Source organism: Muntiacus reevesi, chromosome 13, assembly GCF_963930625.1.
Source record: "Muntiacus reevesi chromosome 13, mMunRee1.1, whole genome shotgun sequence".
NCBI classification, from domain to species: Eukaryota; Metazoa; Chordata; class Mammalia; order Artiodactyla; family Cervidae; genus Muntiacus; species Muntiacus reevesi.
This window is the reverse complement of record NC_089261.1, coordinates 52,798,980-52,820,967: the sequence shown is the minus strand read 5'-3', so window position 1 is coordinate 52,820,967 and position 21,988 is coordinate 52,798,980. Positions and strand designations below refer to the sequence as shown.

General features: G+C 41.9%; 1 protein-coding gene across 3 annotated transcripts in view; it reads left to right on the top strand.

The window, feature by feature from the left end:
• The window catches only part of SETD7 (SET domain containing 7, histone lysine methyltransferase), a 52,396-nt gene that overhangs the window by 17,783 nt on the left and 12,625 nt on the right, over positions 1-21,988 (top strand). For all 3 annotated transcript variants that reach the window (XM_065904861.1, XM_065904862.1, XM_065904863.1), the window contains exons 4-7: positions 7,821-8,022; positions 12,834-13,023; positions 18,982-19,063; positions 21,492-21,609. In XM_065904861.1, coding sequence (XP_065760933.1) covers positions 7,821-8,022; positions 12,834-13,023; positions 18,982-19,063; positions 21,492-21,609 — 592 coding nt within the window. The remainder of the gene's footprint in view (positions 1-7,820; positions 8,023-12,833; positions 13,024-18,981; positions 19,064-21,491; positions 21,610-21,988) is intronic.

The following is a 21,988-nucleotide window of genomic DNA, read 5'->3' as shown; positions in this document are numbered from 1 at the left end:
CACGGACCAGATAACTTAAGAGAAGCTGCCCATCTGCTGAGCCGCTGAGAAGGGTGGTATTTTCCAGGTGACGGGTCCTTTTGTTTGGTTTTTAGAAAGCACTTGGTTGCATTTCAGAGAAATTGGAGTTGGAACAGACTTCTGAAGTCATGTATCCCAACCTCCCACACAAGGCAAAAGTCCCTTCTATGTTTCTTTTGTTGGAACCAGGCTCAACAAATACATTCATCTGTATCCTAAAGAACAGTTCTGACTGAGGCAAAGAGTTTTGTGATGTATGAGAAGAAAGGGAGGGGGAATGAGATGGAGAACTTTGAATACCTACCATTTGTCCAACCCTGGGCACACAGCCTTCACAACAATCTGTGAGGTAGGTTTTATAGTCCTTTTTTACTTATGAAGAAACTAAGGCACAGAGCGGTGAAGTGATTTACCCCAGGTGACCTCATCGGTAGGAGTTGGAGCTGAGAGTCAAGCCAAGGTGAGTTCAGTTCCAAAGCCACCCCTCTTCTCCCTGCATCTGCTCCCTTCCTCTCACAAGAACCAAGGATGTAGCTCCAAACTTCCCTGGCAGTCCAGTGGTTAAGGCTTCGTGCTTCCACTGCAGGGAGCCCAGGTTCAATCCCTGGTCAGGGAGCTAAGACTCCACATGCCAAGGGAAAAAAAAATAGCTCTGATCCTGACAGTCTTTGTTTCATGCCTTCATTTTACTTGAGGTTACGCATTAGCTTTAATTGTGGAAAATTCAAAGGAGTCCTGGGGTGAATTCAGTCACTTTCTTATAGGAGCTTAAACAACTTGGGAGCTTGGCACATTGACGGGAGATTTTCCTGAGGAATCACCTCAGAAGAGCCCTGCCCTAGCGAGTTGGCCTCCCTCAACTTGTTTCCTCGTTTGAAAAATGGGGATAATTATTATCAACTTCTCCTAGTTGTGAAGACTGAGTGAAAAACCATGTAAAGATCTTAGAGTGGAGGGTACCTAGTGGGAGCGCTACTAGTAATTTTTTAAAAACTAGATCACCAGTCTGTTAAAAAAAAAGGATATAACTCAGTTTAGGATATTACCCTTTATAACGGGTTTCCCTAGTGGCTCAGTCGGGAAAGAGTCCACCTGCAATGCAGGAAACCCAGGTTCAGTCCCTGGGTTGGGAAGACCCCCTGGAGCAGGAAATGGCAACCCACTCCAGTATCTTACCTGGAAAATTCCATGGACAGAGGAGCCTGGCGGGCAACAGTCCATGGGGTCGCAAAGAGTCAGACACGACTTAGCAACCAAAGTCAGGAACAGCCAGATGGAAGAGATGCATTGAGCAAAGTCAGAGGAAGGGGCACGGGGCTCCTAGACCCCCTCCAAGGGTGTCACTCTCCCAGCGTCTTCACAAGTTCACCAACCCAGAAGCTCGCTACTTTCTTCCTATTACTCTGTGTCTGCGTTTTTTTTCCACACAATCAGATAACACCTCCATTTCCCCACATCATTGCTTTGTGTGTGTGTGTGTGTGGTGATAATACTTAAGATCTAACTCTCTTGGGAGTTCCCTGGTGGCCTAGTGGTTAAGATTCCAGACTTTCACTGTCAAGGCCCAGGTTCAATCCCTGGTCAGGGAACTGAGATCCCACAGCTATGCGGCATGGGCAAGATAAAAGACCTGCCCTCTTAGCAACTTTAGAGTATAAAAGTATTGTTAATTATAGTCCCTATGCTGTATATCCTCAGAACTTACTCCTCATCTTATAACTGGAAGTTTGTACCCTTTGACCAACATATCTGCATTTCCCCACCCTTCAGCCCCTGGCGTCCACCACTCTTTACTTGTATGTTTCAAGGAATTAGACTTTTCTGTTTTTATTATTTTTTATTTCAAATTTTGTGGTCATGCCAAAAGGCATGTGGGATCCTAGTTCCCCAACCAGGGATTGAACCCTCGCCCCCTGCATTGGAAATGAGGGGTCCTAACCCCTGGACTGCCAGGGAAGTCCCAAGTTAAGCTTTTTTAGGCTCCACATATGAGTGGGGACAGAGTATTTGTCTTTGTCCGACTTACTTGACTTAACACAATGCCCTCAAGAGCAAGGATGGATTATTACTGTTATGATTTTTTACTACTGTATTTTATTACTGATGTTACTATTATCAGTTAACGGTGGCTAGCAGGGCTTTCCCAGGGCTTATTTTTATAGAGCAAAACTCAATTTCACTGATTGCTCTTCACATATCCTACTGTTATCCTGAAACTTTATAACAATCAGAAGCTACAGACTCATAGATCTTCTATCAAAAGGTAAAAAATTTTGAAGACAGAACACAGGATTACATGGAAGCATGACAGAGCTCCATGAAGTTTGCTTGTCACATCCTGGAGGAAGTTGGCTTTTCTGGTTGGATAGAGCCCTAGTAGATGAGTTGGGTTTTTTTATTGCTGTTCTTCTTTACTTAGTTCTCAATATTTTAAGAGATAATATGTAATATAATGTTGTATGCTGATGATATCAGAATTTTTTTTAAAAAGAGCATTTTAAAATATATAGTCATATAACAATGTTTTAATACTGAGTCACAATTTAATTTGGTTAGAGATAGGAATTTAAAGTAGCATTAACCTTCATTTAAAAAATCCTTCTCAGGTCTTCTTGGTTGTCCAGTGGTTGCCCAATGCAGGGGTCCTAAATCTGGTCCCGAGTCAGGGAACTAGATCCCACATTCTGCAACTGAAGAGCCCGTGTGCTGCAACTAAGACCCAGCATGGCCAATAAATAAATAAATAAATTTTTTAAAAATAAAATTTCCCTCTAGGTTCTGTACCAGACAGAAGGAAGGGAACACAGTGCTGGAAGGAACAGAGTTTATGCCTCAGGAGCTGGAAAGTCCCAAGCCTTCTAGAGCCCAAAATATGAAGGAAAAGCCAAAGCTGTTTAGTCTCCTCAGAACACTTTTGTGTATTCAGATATTAAAGAGAATTCTTCAATGAAAATAGTTGAATAGATTGCAGATGTATCTGCCTAGGTAAACAACTATAAAATTTTTTCATTTCTTTCTAAGTTAGGTTACTGGAAAGTTAAGTACAAGAGCTTTGATAAAACAGATAAAAATGGCCTGTGTGTATATGGGAAGAAAGAAATCTAATTAAAATTGATTTTTACATTTTTTCCATGTTTTCAAATTATTTGATTCAAGTGCTGGTACTGGAAAAATCAAACCATTTTTTGTAGCTTCTTAACATACTAAAATATCTGCCAAGTGTTGAAAGAAATTTTAAGAAAATACAAGTCAAGAACATTGGGTATGGTATGATCCCAGTTTTTGTTAAAACAGCAACCACGCGAGGTTGGAAAATGCATAATGTATTAATGGAAAAAAGTCTTAAATGATATATGCCGAACTGAGCAAGAGTCCAAGGAGTTTCTGCTTTCCACATCTTTGTAGTGTTTGATTTGCTTTATGTTTATTTGTTTGTTCATTTTACAATGACTATGTTTTACTTTTTTCACTTAAAGAAGCATTTATTCCATCCTTCCCTCAGAGAGGAATCTTTCTAGCTGGTTTTTTTAAGGTAAATCTAGAGCAGTGTTGTTAATTTCTTTGACTGTCTACTCCAGAGTCTCATAACCAGTTCCCCAGTGCTGCTGTTTTAAGCTAAGTTTCTCAGTAAAAAGCTCACCATCATATACATGAAAGTGCATGCTTAATAATAATAGTTGTTATTCGAGCAGTCGTTATGTCCTAACATCTTCTAAGCACTTGCTATGTATTAAACCTTGTAATCCTGAATAGCCTCATTAGTAGCTGCAGTTTACGAATAGAGAAATATAAAGCACAGAGTTTAAGAAACTCTCCTCACTTGCAATTGAGTGGCTACAAGATAATGCCCTTTTCTCATAGTTGATTTCTTTTTTAAATGCACATACACTTCATATAAAAAATTCTCCCTGCGCTTGAGAAATACTCTTAACATGGTTATGTTCCCTCTCAATTTTCTCTTCTCAGAGCAAGATTATCCCATTTCCCAGTTCCACTCTTTCATTTAGGAAATACCGCTTGAAGATATGCTGTGTTTATATGTGAGGGGGAAAAATACATAATGCCTAATTTGTTCCTGTAAAGGGCTTACAATCTGTTTAGAGAACTAGGACCCATAAGCTGATCATGGATAAAGATGTGGCACAGCCTGTCCTAGTTGAAGACTAGGCTCCGGTGACCGTGGTTGCAGAGGTCAAGGTAGCCTCCTTTGGAAGCAGGGCTGCATGTGGGTGAAGGGTAGGCTCCAGGGAGGCTGATGATGAGCACCCTTCTCTATAGTATAACTCCCCGTGCCATTTCAGCAAGAAAGATAAGAAAGTTTTCCCTCCATAGCTACTTCTCAAATATGACCAGATACTAACAATCAAGTACAACATAATGCCATTTTCTCATAGTTGATTTCTTTTTTAAATAGAAAAAGACCAGAGGTTGGAGAATATTCATTCTTTTTTCCAAAGTTATTTTTGTTTTGAATGATTAAAAGGCCAATGTGACCCAGAACTTTTTTTTCCCCCTGAAGTCATCCTCAGGAGTTAAAAAAGTTTAGTTACATATGTTTCAAGGCAAGAACCAGGGAAAACCCAGTATAGAAGCTAAGATACATAGAGGTGTGCTTGAGGCTAGTGAATAAGTTAATGTAACCAGGGGATTCTAGAGCAGAAGTTGGGCAAACCTTTTTTTGCCCAGGGGGAGATAGTAAATATTTTAGGCTTTGGGGGCCACATATGGCCTCTGTTGCAACTATTCAACTCTGCTATTGTGATATGAAACCAGCCACAGAGGATACGGAAAGGAATGTTTGTGGCCGTGTTCCAGTAAAACTGTATTTACAAAAACAGGCAGCCAGCCACGGTTTGCCAACCTTTTCGGGAGGAAAAGTTAGAGAAAGAAGCGGTGCCTTTAACACCAGACTAAGAAGTTTTCTATTTCCTCAGTGACAGAGGATTTCAGAGCCTTATCATTTTTTATTGCCTTGGAGATCACAGTTCATATGATAACATGTCCCTTTTTTGTTATCAGATTCCATCCAAGTTACCAAAAAAATTTACCAAGGAAGCTAAGCTGTTTCCTCAATCAGGGGCTGGAAAACAATGCAGTACCTTTTGCTCTCCGAAGTCTCAAGACTTTGCATTTGGGAATCTTAGGTTTATTGAGCTACAGGAAATAGCCGTTTGTTCTTAGGATTATGATACTAATAAGGGTGGGCTCTGCTGTAAGGGAGGGGAAGGCAAGCTACTGGACATGACCAGGGGGAAATATGTGCAAATCCACATGATCGTTTAACTGATTCTTGAGACCCATGCCTTGTAGATTTCATCATAAACCTAAGAAATACTGGCAGACTAGTCTGTCAGGGGATAATTCTGCCCAAACACACAGTAACATTTTGAATGTCTGACTGAGAATGGACAGAGAATTCTGTCCATAGGGTTGCCAGGTTTAGCAAATAAAAATCCAGGCCACCCAGTTAAAATGCTATTCCAAGTGGCTCAGTGGTAAAGAATATGCCTGCAAGACAGGAGACCTGGGTTCAATCCCTGGGTTAGGAAGATCCCCTGGAGTAGGAAATGGCAACCCATCCAAAAACTCTTCCCTAGAATATTCCATGGGCAGAGGAGCCTGGCAGGCTACTATCCATGGGGTCGCAAAGAGTCAGACATAACTGAACACACACACACGCACACACATAGATAAGCAACAAAAAATGTTTTAGTATAATTATGTCCTGTTCAATATTTGGGACATAATCATGCTAAAAAAAGTTATTTGTTATTTATCTGAAACTACACTGAGCATCCTGTATTTTACCTGGTAATTCCCCAAGTCAAGATGGATAACTAGTTTTTTGTCCTGTCTGTTGCATCATTATATCAGTTGATTGGTTATCCTTCACCAAGCTTGTTCTTTTCTTTTTTTTTTTCATGGTGGGAATCTAATGACAGTGTAATCTCATTAATTCCAACCTCTCTAATTTAGAATTTTGATTATTGATGCAAGGGCTATGCTGAAGTACACCCCCGTCTCTACATGAATTTACTAGGCCTATTTATCACTGATCATACAAACAAAACTGAAAGAGAATGATTTATCTCTTTGGGAGACTACAAATAGTCTAATTACATTGTAATCAGAGGGTATCGTTATTTCAACTGTGCTTTTCTTTTAATAATTACAGATCATTCTGTCATTCATTAACAGCAAGATAAGACTCTTCCAGGTAGAGTCAGGTGCAGCCACATCCATCCCCGTGGCTCCCACCTGTCCCCAGTACCTGTCTCCTGGTTTTGTGGTTGCCTTGTTCATAATGCTTCCTAGATCTTCCTACAGCTGTGCTCACTACTTGAAGGCATCCTATAAATATCTGTTAGTTGAATTAATGAATGAATATTATCTGTACATATTAAAATAATCAAACTGTTTGTTGCTAACCATCTTATGTTTTAATTGTAAATAATAATAATAATTTGAGCTGATCTTTCCCTTTATTTCAAATTTCTGTTCATAAAGGAATTTTTGGATAAAGTTAGCTTCATTGCATAATGGCCTTTGCAAGGCTGACACTCAAAATATGTTATGAAATCCAAAAAATATTTTATGAGGAGAGAAAAAAAGGTTCTTATAAATCAACATAAACACTCCTGTGAGCTTTCTTCAGTTTTGGGACTATGGATCTCAAACTTTCTATCAGGCTACTAATGAATCCACCTACAATGCAGGAGACTCAAAGAACTGGGTTTGATCTCTGGATCAGGAAGATCCCCTGGAGAACAAGATGGCAACCCACTCCAGTATTCTTGCCTCGAGAATCCCATGGACAGAGGAGCCTGGCAAGCTATAGTCTATGGGGTCTCAAAAGAGTTGGACATGACTAAAGTGACTAAACAACGAGAACAAATGATATTAGTCGGGTTTAGCCTGCCATCTTCCATACTTTACCCCCATTGCTCATGATTACACACACACATCACACATAGACACACACACACACAAGTACCTTCCCATATATCTTCCAAAGAGATGGAAGGGGATACTTTTGATTGGATACTAATTGTGGTTGTCACCAGTAAATAATGCCATTAATAGTGTAAAACAGATAGGCAGACATCTACATGTTCTAAACCACATTTGTATTATTAGAGACCACTCTCTACAAGCCAGCTAAAGACCCTTGAGAACTCCCAGTGAATTCTGAACCACTCTTGAGGGAAATTAAGCAGGAGTGTTTTATGTGTGGGAAGGGTAACACCAGCATTTCTGTTGCCTGGTATTGGTCAGCATCTAGCCTTGGAAACGTGTGCTTAGTCACTCAGTGGTATCCAATTTTTTGTGACCCCCTGGACTGTAGCCCACCAGGCTCCTCTGTCCAAGGGGATTCTCCAGGCAAGAATACTGGAGTGGGTTCCCATGCATTCCTCCAGCGGATCTTCCCAACCCAGGAATCAGACCCAGGTCTCCTGCATTGCAGGCGGATTCTTTACCATCTGAGCCCCAGGGAAGCCCCAGGAAACATAACTTAGATGAGGCTTATTCTGTTTCCACTTGTGGTTTCTTTCTCCTGTATTTCTTTCAGTAGAGAAACTGGATTTAATAGGAGCTAGGAGATTAGGAATTAAATCTTCCTCTGTTATACATATCCTACCCATATCTCAGGAGTAATTTTCCCTGGCAGTCTCAGAGAACTCAGGAGGATACTGAATACAGGTGGGCATTGGAACAGAGGTGGGCATGACACGATCCTGTCTTTCAGGAGAGTTGAGTCGCGGTCTCACGCTCCTCTTTTGCTCTCCCTTCCCTCACAGCACCCTGGAGGGATATTACGTGGACGATGCCCTGCAAGGGCAGGGAGTTTACACTTACGAGGACGGAGGCGTTCTCCAGGGCACGTATGTAGACGGAGAGCTGAATGGACCGGCCCAGGAGTATGACACAGATGGGAGACTGATCTTCAAGGGACAATATAAAGATAACATTCGGCATGGAGTGTGCTGGATATACTACCCAGTAAGTCTTGTCACGGCTCAATTCGCTGAAAAATAGCATGTTTTAAGACAAGGCTTTGAGTCTTCCCAATGAAGAATAAAATGTATTCTCTATGTTAGAAAATGTGAGACTGTGAAAACTTGAGAGTCAGTAGCTGAAGTCAAGAACTTAAGGGGGTTGTCCTCTCACTGTGAAACAGCTGATTTAAATTGTCCTCCGATCTCTATAAATTCCCCTTCAGGGTGGCTTTGGAAAGAAATGATTAGTCACGATTAAAACAAAATGGAGTAGACTTCCCTGGTGGTCGAGTGGCCAAGACTTCATGCTCCTGATGCAGGGGGCCTGGGTCTGATCCCACATGCTACAACTAAGACCTGGTGCAGCTAAATAAATATCTTTTAAAAAAGTAAAAGAAAACCAAACTGAGACAAACTGGCTTGATCATACCACCAATAAAAACAAAAATACATTGATTTTTTAAAATATTTCTTTGGGATATAGAAAGAATGTTGGAATGTTTCATTGTTGCAATTAATTTTATTCTCTCTCATATGTAAGAATGATTCCAGCAATTTCACATCTTTTTGGACTTACTACACTATTGTTACTTGACTTTCCAATCCCCCTCCCCGTTTTTTGGTTTATATTGCTTAAATCAAGGTGATTAAAATTAACTAGCCTTTGAATATTTGATAACATTTATGATCTTTCTGGAGTTGACTAGAGCAGAAAGATGCAGCAAAAACCCCTGGCTGGGAATTAATGCTGTAATTTTTGTTTGCATTTCAAATACCCCATCTGTTCTTAGTGAGTTTCCAGAAAATGTTTCAGAAAATAGACCTGCAAAAATATTTTATCTAATATTTTATTTTGTCCGGAGCTTAAGTCAAGATATGTTTTTTCTTACTCTTAATCCTATCCTTTTATGATTTAAAAGTATCAGTAAAAACAAAGTCTCTATTATATGTATAACAAAAAAAGTAATACCAGCAAAATCTACTTACACATTATTGTTGCTGAAAAATAAGTTATACTCTAGCCAAAGAAAAAAAATTGTGAAACTTTTTTTTAAATTATTATTAAAGCATTTACACATTCTCTTGGTAGGATCTGCAATAGCTCAGAAGTTTCTGTTACAGAGGGAGAAGAGGTGGAGGTTTTTACCAGATTAGGAAGCCTGAAACTTCTGTTGCTTCGTCAATAGGCAGGATAAGCTTCCTACTACCCCGTGCTAGGGAGCTGCCCATAGCACAGTGAATCTTGAAGTCAGGGAAAGTGGAATTCCTCCTGGGGGTTGAAATGAAGGAAATGCAATGAATTACAAGATTCTCCCACTACCTGTAATTTTACTTGTAACTATGATCAATTTAAGTCCCTAGAGGAGATCAAAGATGAACTAAGGTGAATTGATCTGATTCACTCAATGCAGTTGCAGTTTGAAACCTAAAATGCACAGCTGCATTTTAGCCTTCAGCTTTAATTAGCGCCCTTTTAAATACCAAGAGAGGACTCCTTCCTTAGGAAGGAAGAAGCATTGGGGAGTTACAAGCTGTCAGAATTAACTTGGTTGATGACATTTTGTGGATAGTATCTGTTGGCATTGGGGCCAGGCGTGAGGCTGGTGATCACATCCCACTGCTCTGATCTCCGGGTTGAGAATCAATTAAGAAGCGGGCTTCCCTGATGGCTCAGACAGTATAAACAGTCTGCCTGCAGTGCAGGAGATCCGGATTCAGTCCCTGTGTATGGCAGCCCACTCCAGTATTCTTACCTGGAGAATTCCATGGACAGAGGAACCTGGAGTAAAGAATTCGCCTGCAATGCAGGTGACCCAGGTTCAATCCCTGGGCTGGGAAGATCCCTTGGAGAAAGGAATGGCAACCCACTCCAGTATTCTTACCTGGAGAATTCCATGGACAGAGGAGCCTGAAGGGCTACAGTCCCTAAGGTCACAAAGAGTCAGACTCAACCGAGCAATTAAGAAATGGACATAGGTGTCAGGGATCAGGACTTCATTATGGCGGAGTTAGAATGCAGAGGTGTCATGGGTTTCTACTTCTGCCCCTCTGAACTAAACAGATGGGCCAGGTGCCCACAGAGCAGCTAGAAAGCTGCAGGTTTCCCTCGGGGAGTAGGGCTGCCTGGGGGAGCTTCCCCAAGGAGGAGAGAGGATGAGAGGGGAGCAGGTGCAGCCCATGGACCCTGCCAATTCTCAGAACAGGTGAGCGAAAATGCAGAACTTGTGAGAGCAGCAGACTTTATCCTGTTAACCCCCATCTGGTAGAGATGGGTGTCAGATGCTGCCTTCTCACCAATCAAGTGAAGGATTCCTCTTCCCATAGGGGGAGCCGCTGAGCAGAGGAGAAAGGGGATCAGTTTTCCCTCTGCTCCCCCTGGTACAGCCAACAAGGAAGTGTCTGTGACATGAGGTCAAAGTAGTAACAAAGCGAGGCAAAAAATAATGATCCTCCATCCAGGATTTGTAAGCTCATTCTAAGGGTAGTTTATTTCCATCAAAAGTTTACCTTGGAACAGTGATAGAGAGTTTTAATTAAAAACTCATAACTCCTTTCCCTGGTAGCTCAGTTGGTAAAGAATCTGCCTGCAGTGCAGGAGACCCGGTTCAATCCCTGGGTTGGGAAGATCCCCTGAAGAAGGAAATGGCTTTCCACTCCAGTATTCTTGCCTGGAGAATCCCATGGACAGAGGAGCCTGGAGAGCTACAGTCCATGGGGTCGTGAAGTCAGACACGATTTAGCAACTAAAACCACCAACTCCTTTCTAAAGTAAAAGAAGAATCTGCTTTATCATTCTAGACAAATAAAATCACTTGCCCCCAAAAGGAAGTTTAAAGCACGTAAGGGGGAAGAAAACCTGAGACCCTAGATAGGACAGAATGCTGAATAAATAGTAATCTTGATGGTTTAATTAGTTACGGTGTGTGAGGAACACAAGTGCTCCAACACCACTCAGCTGTCATCTTCGCTGAAAGTCTGAAGGCAGATCTTGTAGAAAATACATCTCTGTTCAGGCTAGGTCATTAAGAATTAACTCAGAGAGGAGGAAGAGCAATAATACATCCCTAATGTCCTTTCTATCTGGGAAAAATGCTTCCAAGTATTTTTCTTTCTATGGAAGTGCTGTGATTCATTTTTAAATTTATAACTGTTTTTTCTCCAAAGAGCCATTAGACTACAGTGAACTGTGGAGATTCTATACCTGGTGGTTATTTCTTCCCGCTCCCTCTCTGTAAACAGCATTTGAGATCACTCAGAAGTCATCCCACATCACTGACTCTGCGTAGCTGCTTCTAGAACCTTTCAGTTGAGGAAATAACCAAGCTTTTAGAAGATGTCATGGCCTTACTAGTCTCAGGTCAAACCCACAAAGATCTGAGATTTCCATTTATACCATGAGGACCTCCTAGATGGGAAGGAAAAAAAAAAAGAAACATAGCTTGTATCCTAGGTTAGGTTTTTAAATATTAACTCTTTATTTAATAATATTTAATTTATATAATTTAATAATAATTAACTATTAGTTTATTTTTAGTGTCCCAATTCAAGTTACAAAGTATTTGCATCACCTCCTGTGTCCCTAGCACTGGTACCAGGATACAGAATTCTACGATAGCCTCTGCCCTAAAGCATTTAAGGACCCTTGGGAATGAAGCAAGTGACAATAAAACAGGAAGCACAGCTGGCTCCTCTCCTGGAAGGAGGCAGAAGGGAGCAGTAAATAAAGAAGAGTGGGAAGAGAGAAGTGACGGGCAAAGGAGGAGAATTTAGTTGTTCTTTTTTCACTTCGCATTCTAGCTCAAAAAATAAACCATGGTATAGGACTCTCAGAAAGACAGTATCTCAAAGTTCTTTTGTTTCTTCCTTACAAAACCGCAGACAACTCTACTCACGTACACTAAACTAATTCTTAAGTATCTTTGAATTAAAGATTTTCTTAATAGACCAGAAATTCAGAATTCAATATTAGAAAAGCGAATTTCTAAGAATAGTGAGTAAGACTGTTTTGCTGCAGATCCTCATCACATTTGATATTGGCCCAGAGTAACCCTTGTTACATTTCCTTTCAATGTTTATGATATATTACAAAGGGGTGGCTCAGTGAGTAAAGAGTCCACCTGCAACTCAGGAGAATAGGTTCCGTCCCTGGGTGGGAGAGATCTGGAGGAGGGCATGGCAACCCACTCCAATATTCTTGCCTGGAGAATCCCATGGACAGAGGAGCCTGATGGGCTACAGTCCATGGGGTCCCAAAGAGTCAGACATGACTGAAGACACAAATACAGCGTGTTTGTTTCTTAGATAAGAAACCAAGTTAGTATCAGTAACTTGTCCAGGATTATAAAGGACAGCTCCATCTCTGACTCTGTAAATCAGGTTTATACGCTCTCTGTGCATATAGCCTATAGGGGGCTGGGTGGGGAGGGATGATATGCCTCATGCTTTTTGTGCTCATGTGAAAAGCTGAGTTCTTAATCTGTTATGATCCATATTATTGCTACTAACAGTGGGCATGCACAAGAGAAATATCTTGAATTTGTGTCATATGAGTGAGTGAGGGAAAGTCGCTCAGTCGTGTCTGACTCTTTGGGACCCCATGGACTATACAGTCCATGGAATTCTCCAGGCCAGAGTACTGGAGTGGGTAGCCACTCTCCAGGGGATCTTCCCAACCCAGGGATCAAACGCAGGTCTCCCATATTGCAGACAGATTCTTTACCAGCTAAGCCACCAGGGAAGCCCAAGAATACTGGTCGTGTCATATAGATAAATACTATAATATAATATTTTCTGGTTTTGGGTTTCTCCCATCAGGATGGAGGCAGCCTTGTAGGAGAAGTAAATGAAGATGGGGAGATGACGGGAGAGAAGATAGCCTACGTATACCCTGATGAAAGGACTGCCCTGTATGGAAAATTCATCGATGGAGAGATGATAGAAGGGAAGCTGGCTACTCTTCTGTCCACTGAAGAAGGAAGGCCTCACTTTGAACTGACGCCTGGAAGTAAGTAGAATCTGCTTCGGATGAGTTGCTTTAATTCCAAAACAGGTTATGAGGGCTTACTGGGGAGAAGTTAGTTTCCTTGTCTTGTCTGGTGTATCAGCTTGGCTGCTAATGAGATACCTCAGCACCTCAGGGGTTTACAACATCAAACACAGGTCTGATAAGCGGCTGTATTCAGCTGGTCCAGGTGGGGCATGGCCAGGCCAGATGGGACTCGAGGCTTCTAGTCAGCTCGGTGGTGGCAATGATGGTTTAGTCGCTAAGTCATGTCCGACTCTTTGCGACCCCGTGGACTGTACTCCACCAGGCCCTTCTGTCCATGGGATTTCCCAGGCAAGAATACTGGAGTCAGTAGCCATTCCCTTCTCCAGGGGATCTTCCCAACCCAGGGATCAAACCAGCGTCTCCTACTGGTTGGCAGGCAGATTCTTTAACACTGAGCCACCATTCTCTAACGCTCGGGAAGCCCTAGTCAGCTCAGAGCCTGTGCTGGGCCTTAACTCTGGGCCTGCTGATCAGTTTTCTCAGGCGACCACAGGAAGCCAGAGCCTGAGCAGACACCTGCGATGCCTCTTGAAGCCTCAGTGTGTAACTGACACAAAGTCCCTTTCACCCACTTGTCATTGGTCAAAGCAAGTCACGTGGCCAAGCCATCAGTGAAACAGGGAACCATATACCAGGCACTTTAGCAGTAGATGCTAGAAAGCCACCTGACAAGGGCATAGCTGTCTAATTCTAGTGCACAGGAGGGGTGAAGAAATGACAGCGGTAATTTAACCAGTTTTAAATATTATATCTCAGGGGGAAAAAAGCCCTACAGTTTAATGATTGAATTGATAAAGAATCGAATTAGGTAGATCTCCAGGTTGTAATACTGAATCAACCTGAGTTCCGATTGGGGAAGATAAATGCACATTGGTACCTGGGCTTTTTTCAAAGTCTAACATCGAGACTTTCCTGGTGGTCTGTGGTTAAGACGCTGCACTTCCACTGCAGCGAGCATGGGTTCAGCCCCTGATTGGCTAAGATCTCACAGGCTGAGCGATGCGAGCGGAAGGAGGGGAACGTCTAAGCATCGTCTTGGAAGACATACTCCATGCACAAATGAGCCTATTGGTCTCCATGTTAGAAAAAGTCCTGTTCCCTTTTAGAAGTACGGGATGGCACCAAACTTTTTTTCCTTATTACAAAATTATTTGCTGTAGAAAATCTGGAATATACAATGAAAAAAATAAGGTTTTTTATTCTGAGTGGCTCAATATTAAGAAAGCTAAATTGGTCTGATTCCTTGAAAACAATGTATGAAAAAGTGAAGTGCTCAGTCATGTCTGACTCTTTGTGACCCCATGCACTGTAGCCCACCTGACTCCTCCGTCCATGGGATTTTCCTAAGGCAAGAATACTGGAGTGGGTTGCTATTTCCTTCTCCAGGGGATCTTCCCAACATATATGTATTTCCAATCTAAGTTAAGGTATAAGAAGAATAAAGTAGAAAAGATAGTGCATCTAGGCATTGCTAGGCCTAGATAATATTTAGCTCTTTGGATTGGAAGGAGATTCTCCAAAGGGTGGTTGTTCAAAAATAGGAAACCTAGCACTTTACATTTAGCTCCAACTTGGGTTGTTATAAATGTCTCCGTTTTTGTTTTTTTAAGTTAAAAATTGAGGCATTTTAAATGCAGTATGGGAGTCTGGATTGGATCCTGGAACAGAAAAAGGACATTCGTGGAAAAACTGGTGAAATCTGAATAAAGTCTGGAGTTCACTCAATAGTAACGCTATGCTGGTTTCTTAATTTGGACAAATGCAGCATGTAACATAAGAAATTAACATTAGGAAAAACAGTGAGAGGCATCAGGAGTTCTCTGTACTAAGTTTGCAACTTTTCTGTAAATTTCAAATCATTCCACAATGAAGTATGGTTTTTTTTTTAAAGTATAACAGTAATCTTAGAACTTTAAACTCTGATATCTGCACTCTTCATGTCCATTTCAATAGGAGACAGTGTTACAATGTTCAGAAATGAGGAGACTGTGGCCAGGGGAAGATCCCAGTTGGTATTGCAGATTTTAAAACTTCAGAAATGGCAACACTTTTAGTGGCAAGAGTCTTGAACTTGAGAGTCACCTCGTTGGAGTCTTGGCTCCAACATTACTGTATTATGGCTTGGGGCAGGTTACTTATCCTTTTAGAACCTGTTTGTTCATGATAAAATACAGATATTGGCACCTATCATAAAGCCCCATCAGGGAAGTTATTGTGGTTATTACACTTTTCTTGGTGTAAGTCTGAAACACATTTTGGAAAGTGAGAGTGATCAGTCTCAGGGGAATTATGGTTTTTCTTAGAACTCCTGGATGCAAATAGCAAGCACCCTCTTCAAACTCCCTTAAGACCCGAAAAGGAGGGGTGGATTTAGGCCTCAATTCTTTTAAGGCCAAGTTGAACAATTTGGGTCTCAAAGGGATCAGAAAGCATAGTTGCTCTGGGTGACTGGGAGGAACCAGGCGGTCTTTGCTCTGTGTTCCGCCCCTTTTGTTTCTGTCTCCTTCCTCTTCCAGTTACAAGTACTGAACCCCTGACTGGCTGACAGATGAGGGCTTTCGGGGTCATGTGGCTTCTGGCCCAGTGGTTGGGGGAGGAGGAAGCAGAATGCCAGTGTCTCACCTAAAACCCTCCTCACTGCCTTCTCCTTTCTCTCTGTGCTCTTGGATCAACAGACTGCTTCTCTCTCTCCACACTTATGCTGAGTTTTCTTGTGCCTCTGCCTGGAATTTCTTCTCTCCTCATTTCTTCGCCTCTTTACATAGCAATTCCATTCCTTGGCTAATGCCTATTCTGTCTCTTTTTTAGTGCAATTATCAGTATCACTTGAATGTTTCTTAGAAATGCAGGTTGTCAGGCCCCCTTCAGGACTATTAAATCAGAAGTTGCATTTTTTTAATTTAATTCTTTAAATGTTTATCGGAGTATAGTTGATCTACAATGTTGTGTTAGTTTCAGGTGTACAACAAAGTGAATCAGTTATGCCCACACATATATCCACCCTTTTTTAGATTGTTTTGCCATATAGGCCATTAGAGTATTGAGTAGAGTTCCCTGCAATATACAGTAAGTCCTTATTAATTTTTATTTTTTTGACCATGCCTTGCAGCTTGCAGGATCTTAGTTCCCCAACCAGGGGTTGAACCTGGGCCTTTGGCAGTGAAAGTACAGAGTCCCAACCACTGGACTGCAAGGGGAATCCTTTCCTGTTCCATCCTTATGGCTTGGCTCCACTCTTGGAAGTAACGTTTATCAAGTGAATGGATGAATTGCAGTCCCGGGTCATAGTGCCAATGACAGGGGAATAGAGGGAGGAGAGGGTACCTTCAGTTGGCCTGGAGCACAGGCCTGTCTAAGGGAGCAGAGGGAGGGATGGTCAGCATTGGAGAAGACAGCTTGACACCTTGAAAGCAGAAAGAGATGTGATATGACTCCTGCTTGTATCTGCACAGCCCCTAGCATGGTGTTTTATGTGTAGTTGGCACTTAGCACATTTGTGAGGAACGTTTTAGTCTAAGGAAAGGAGATGGGAGTTCTTAGGAGAATTTCTGCACAATAGGATGTGTATTCCACAGAAATGTTTGGTTTGGAAGTGTGGGGGTTTTTTGGGTTTTTTTCTTGCTTGAACTTCCTTTAATCGGTCGTGTGCTGGTTCTCAGCCTTCCCTGTCCTGCTCTACTGCAGGCCGGGGTGTCTACCCCTTCCCTGGTGCATTTCCCAGGCTCTGTGCCTCCGACTTCTGTCTGGGTTTGGCCACAGGCCAAGGACAGCAGCGGGGAGAAGCCCTCTGTGTGTTCCATAGAGTCCCCAGCAGGGGCCTGTCTCCTGATTCCATCTCCTAACAGGACGGTTCCCCATGGGTCCAGCTTCCCTGGGCTCCCCCAGGTCCAGAGGTCCAGGGATGGTTCTGTGACTCAGATGGTAAAGAATCTGCCTGCCAATGCTGGAGACCTGGGTTCGATCCCTGGGTAGGGAAGATCCCCTGGAGAAGGGCATGGCAACCCACTCCAGTATTCTTGCCTGGAGAATCCCATGGACAGAGGAGCCTGCCAGGCTACAGTCCATGGGGTCACAAAGTGTCAGACACGACTGAGTGACTAACGCTGCTCCTGTGACTCAGGGTTATGGCTTTCTGCTCTTGGCAGTTTCTGGGCTCTTCATTGCCTTCTTTGGCTTCTCGGCTCTTCCATCTTCTGTGTAACCAGTTCCCTGTATTAAATTCTCTCTCTTCAAAATACTCAAATGGCCTGTGACACAGGCTGATTTGGATTGTGACATGGACTGATCTCAGACTTTTAGTCTGAGACATTAATTTGGGTTTTGATGGTATTAAAAAGAAAGAAAGAAAGAGGACCTGGTAACCATTGGTAACTACCTTGGAACTGCTTAATGGATAATTTATGATGCCTTGGTGCCTAAAATAATTGACTTTTCAGGAGTAAACTTGTTTCTTTACTTATTAGCCTTTGGAACACCATATATCTTCCTCATGCTCTTGGAGGGTTCTTGGAAGCTAATTCTTTGCAGAGAACTAATGTTAATTCTAGAGTGGCTATGTGCCTGCGTTTCTGGAATAAATTACTAATTGGTTTCTGAACCACTTTAATAGAAATAAGATGACTTTGTTAATGCTTTATCAAAAGCAGTCTGTTCTTAATTCTGGTGAGGTTGAATGTTTATTTTTAGTGAAGGAGACAATTGCCAAGGGTGGGTGGTTGGATTCTACAGACTGTGTCTAGTGTGAAAAAAACCACAAGGAAAATTTAAAACTATTATCCAGTCTTATCCAACCAGAGAGAGAGATCTCAAGTTTTCATGACAAAGCTTTTTCTCGGTTAAAAATTTTAATTACACAAGCAGCTTTTAAACCATGTGAATAAAGAGAATTCAAAAGCAAAAATGGCATTTTAAGAGATACTCCTGATGGCTGTGAAGACCTGATAACAAAACTCCAGAACAAATCTGAAAACTATCCATTTATAGTTTGCACAGCAGTCTGTAATTACTGGTATAAACCTGCTTGTAAGAAGCATGTTATCTAGCCAGCCAGCAACTATTTCATCCTATCACATATTTTAATTAGAATTAACATTATCACCTGGTACCCATGCCATCTACTAAGCATCCAATTGCTGTATTCAATAATAACCTAAAAATATCTTTTAGCAACTCAATTCAGAATCACAAAGTTCAACAAATGAAACATCAGATTTTAATCCCCTAGTATAAGAATATTTTATGTTATGACAATATTTGTTACACTTAAGATTCTCAAATCAGAAATTATATTGGAAGTATAGCATGAGTTCTACCAATGGGTTGGATGATGCTTAGGTGTAGGTCACTCATGTAATTCCAGATAGTTAAAGAATGAAAGAGCTAAAGTAAATTATGCTTTGTAAAATGGTATCCATCTTCATTATTACATTCCTGAACACAGTGAAAGCATTTCAGGAGTAATAAAAAATTATTACTTTAGATTAACTTTTTCCTGAGTATCTCTCTGTATTTTTTTCCACTTGGATATTCAGCAAAAGAAAGAAAACCCATATGTGTATCTTTTACTAGGTGACAAAATGGGTTGGGATTTATGTATTCACAATAATAAATTCTCCTAAAAATAATGAATGTCATTATAGTCACCAAGAGATGCATAATGAATATGATGGAGAATGAAGCTAAGAATTTCATTGTGTTTGCACATTTACTCAGGATAAGTAAACTTTCTTATCATGAAAAACTATTATTAAAAAAAAAGCTCTCCATTTATACTGAAGAATTTCATTCTAGTTGGTCTAACTTGAGTAACCTTTTGCATTATTTAACTTATGCTGGTCCCATTGATAGAGAGAAATGTTTTTGATGCACTTCCCTGACTCTGGGCCTGTACTGAAATTTTTGTTTGCTTTTCAGGTGCGGTATACCACTTTGATAAGTCAACTTCATCTTGCATTTCTACAAATGCTCTTCTTCCAGATCCGTATGAGTCGGAGAGGTAATTGTTCCCCTGTGGTTTTAGTGACATCATTTATGTGAGATTAAATAACTCTTGTGGTGGGAATTACTGCTCCTTGGTGACGCTCTACTCAGGCTGAGTTCCCTAGCAGAAAAAAAAAGTATATTCTGAGAAAGAGTGTTTTCATGGTCATGCAGCATCTGTCCCTGTAAGAGAGTTTCTCCGCCCATAAAGCACAGAACAGCCTGTGTGTCGATCCCGGAGTGAAGCTTCTACGAAGGGACAGCAGTTGGGTCAGGCAGCCCGTTATACCCTGCCCAGGCATCCGCTTTCCCGGGGCTCTTGGCGTGGCAGCCTCTCCTAGCCCCTCGGGAACATTTCACACTCTTGAAAGCTCTAGTCGAGGCAGGACCAGATGTCTACTGCTTTACTTAGCCCAGCTGAGAGGGTCTGGAGCACAAGATAATGTCTTTATTCACTAAGGGAAGACAGGAATAAATAAAATGTAAGAAGCATAAAAACATTGCAGCTTACAAATTACAATTCTCTAAGCTCCGTTCCAGAGTGTCAGGCCCCATTCCATTGGACGTGCTAGCTAAACTCTAGCTCTGGATTCCTGGAATGGCTTTCTCTGATCTCTCGACTGGGGTTCGTGCGCCCCAGTGGCTGGCCTGTTTGTGGGTAAGAGCGCCATCTGCAGTGGACTTTCTCTTGGCCTCACTCTGTAATCGTGGCTTCTATTCGGTTTCTCTTCTGTCCACGTCTGAGAAAAGGCCTCTTCCCTGGTTTAACTGACAGGGCTGACACTACAATGTCACAATGAATGAATGGCCTCTTTCTTGAGATGAGGCTCTGGCCTGTTTGCAGAGAGAAAGATTTGGTCTTTGTTAGCCCCCAAACACAACAGTCCCCTAACCGTATGTATCTTTTTTGTTGTTGTTACTGTCATTGTGATGATGCCACATAACAGTAGCCTTAGACTACCAGCGATTTATGAAAGCAAATATTTCCTTCTGCGCTCATACTTCTGTAGATTGGCTGAGGCTCAGCCACTTTTGACTGGGTTCCACTCTGCTCAGCTGGACTAGGCTGTGCTCCAGGTTCAAGTTGGGTTCCGGTCTGTCTCACATGCCTTCATTCCAAGACTCAGGCTAAGCAAACAACAGCCCCCTGGGGCATCTTCTCCTTGTGGAGATGAATGGAAGCTCAAGGAAGCTGGCAGAAACTTGCCATGATTCTTAACACCCGAGACCCAGCCTTGCAGTCACTTCTGCCTAGTGGCAAAGCAGATCACTCAGCCAAAACCAAGTCAGTTGGGCAGGGACGTTATCCTCCATGCAAGCTGAAGGGCAGTCACATGACCAAGAAGCAGAATAACTCTGTCCCAGGGAGAGAGGCAGGAGGTGGAAGCAGTAATTCAGCCTTCCAGCCCGTGAAATAAACAGAAGATCTACATAACAGAAATCCCAAATGACCATTTCCCCCAGACTCGTTATCCACCACAGGGGCTGGAATAACTGAAATTATGTGATTGGGGCAGGCACTCTCCTAATAAGGGGCTTCCCAGGTGGTGCAGGGGTAAAGAATCTGCCTGCCAATGCAGGAGACACAGGTTAGATCCCTGGATCGGGAAGATCCCCGAGAGAAGGAAATGGCAACCCAGCCCACTATTCTTGCCTGGGAAATCCTGTGGACAGAGGAGCCTGGCAGGCTGCAGTCCTTGGGGTCATGAAGTCAGACACAACTGGGCGACTTAACATGCTCACACTCACTCTCTTAATAAATCCTGTTCTGTAATCACGAGTTCTATCTTCTTAAAACCAGCACTTGGCAAACTTGCTCTGTAAAGGACCACATGGTCATTATTTTAGGCTTTGTGAGTTTCTACAGCAGCTACTCAAGTCAGCCTTTGTAATGCCGAGGCAGTCATAGATAATACTGAACAAATAGGTGTGGGTGTGTCCCAATAAAACTCTATTTACAAAAACAAGCAACAGCTAGATTTGATCCTGGGGCCAGAGTTAGCTAATCTGTTATAAACTCCTTTGTTGGGAAGTACTTATTGAGTATCTTTTATTAATTATTTGTCACTCTTTTATGTAGAAGATTCATCTCAGGGTTGAGAACCTTGGGTATAGCTTTAATTAGCTTTGGGAAATGTTTGCATCGTCCAAGAAGACAGTGGAAATAGTCATTAATTAAAACATACAAATTTTTAAAAAACCTTATATGAAGCACTGAGTTACTTTGTGAATGTATACTAGAGAGCAATGAGAGTCATGAGTATACACCATTCTCCACTCTTCAGTGCCAAAATCTGTATTTCAGTTTTTCTTTCTGCCTCATTGGATTACTATGAACTGACATTTTGGATTCTGTAGCTATGACGGTATTTGGGTGGTTAGTGAGGGATGATATATCAAACTAAAACAAATCATTTGCCTTTTTTTTTTTTTTTTTTTTTTAGGGTTTATGTTGCTGAATCTCTCATTTCCAGTGCTGGAGAAGGACTGTTTTCAAAAGTAGCTGCGGGACCCAATACTGTTGTGTCTTTTTACAATGGAGTCCGAATTACACACCAAGAGGTGAGTGGGGTAGAAGCGGGAACTCAGTTTGACTGTGTAAAGGGCTTTGTTTCAGTCACCCTTAGTTTTCTCATTAGTCCTTTTACTTTAATGTTCACTAAGAATATAAAGGAACAAAAGGCTAGGCTTTTTTATAAAATTGCTCAGATATCGTTCTCCAGCCAGCCTCAGACTGCTACAGCAAAGACATTGTAGATTAGGTAGCTTATGAACGACAGAAACTTCTTTCTCACAGTTCTAAAAGCCAGGAAGTCAAAGATCAGGGTGCCAACGGATTCAGTGTCTGGTGAGAGCTGGCTTCCTGCTTCATTGATGTCCCTTTTTTTGCTGTAACTACACGTGGCAGGAGGGATGAGGGAACTCTCAGGGGTCTCTTATA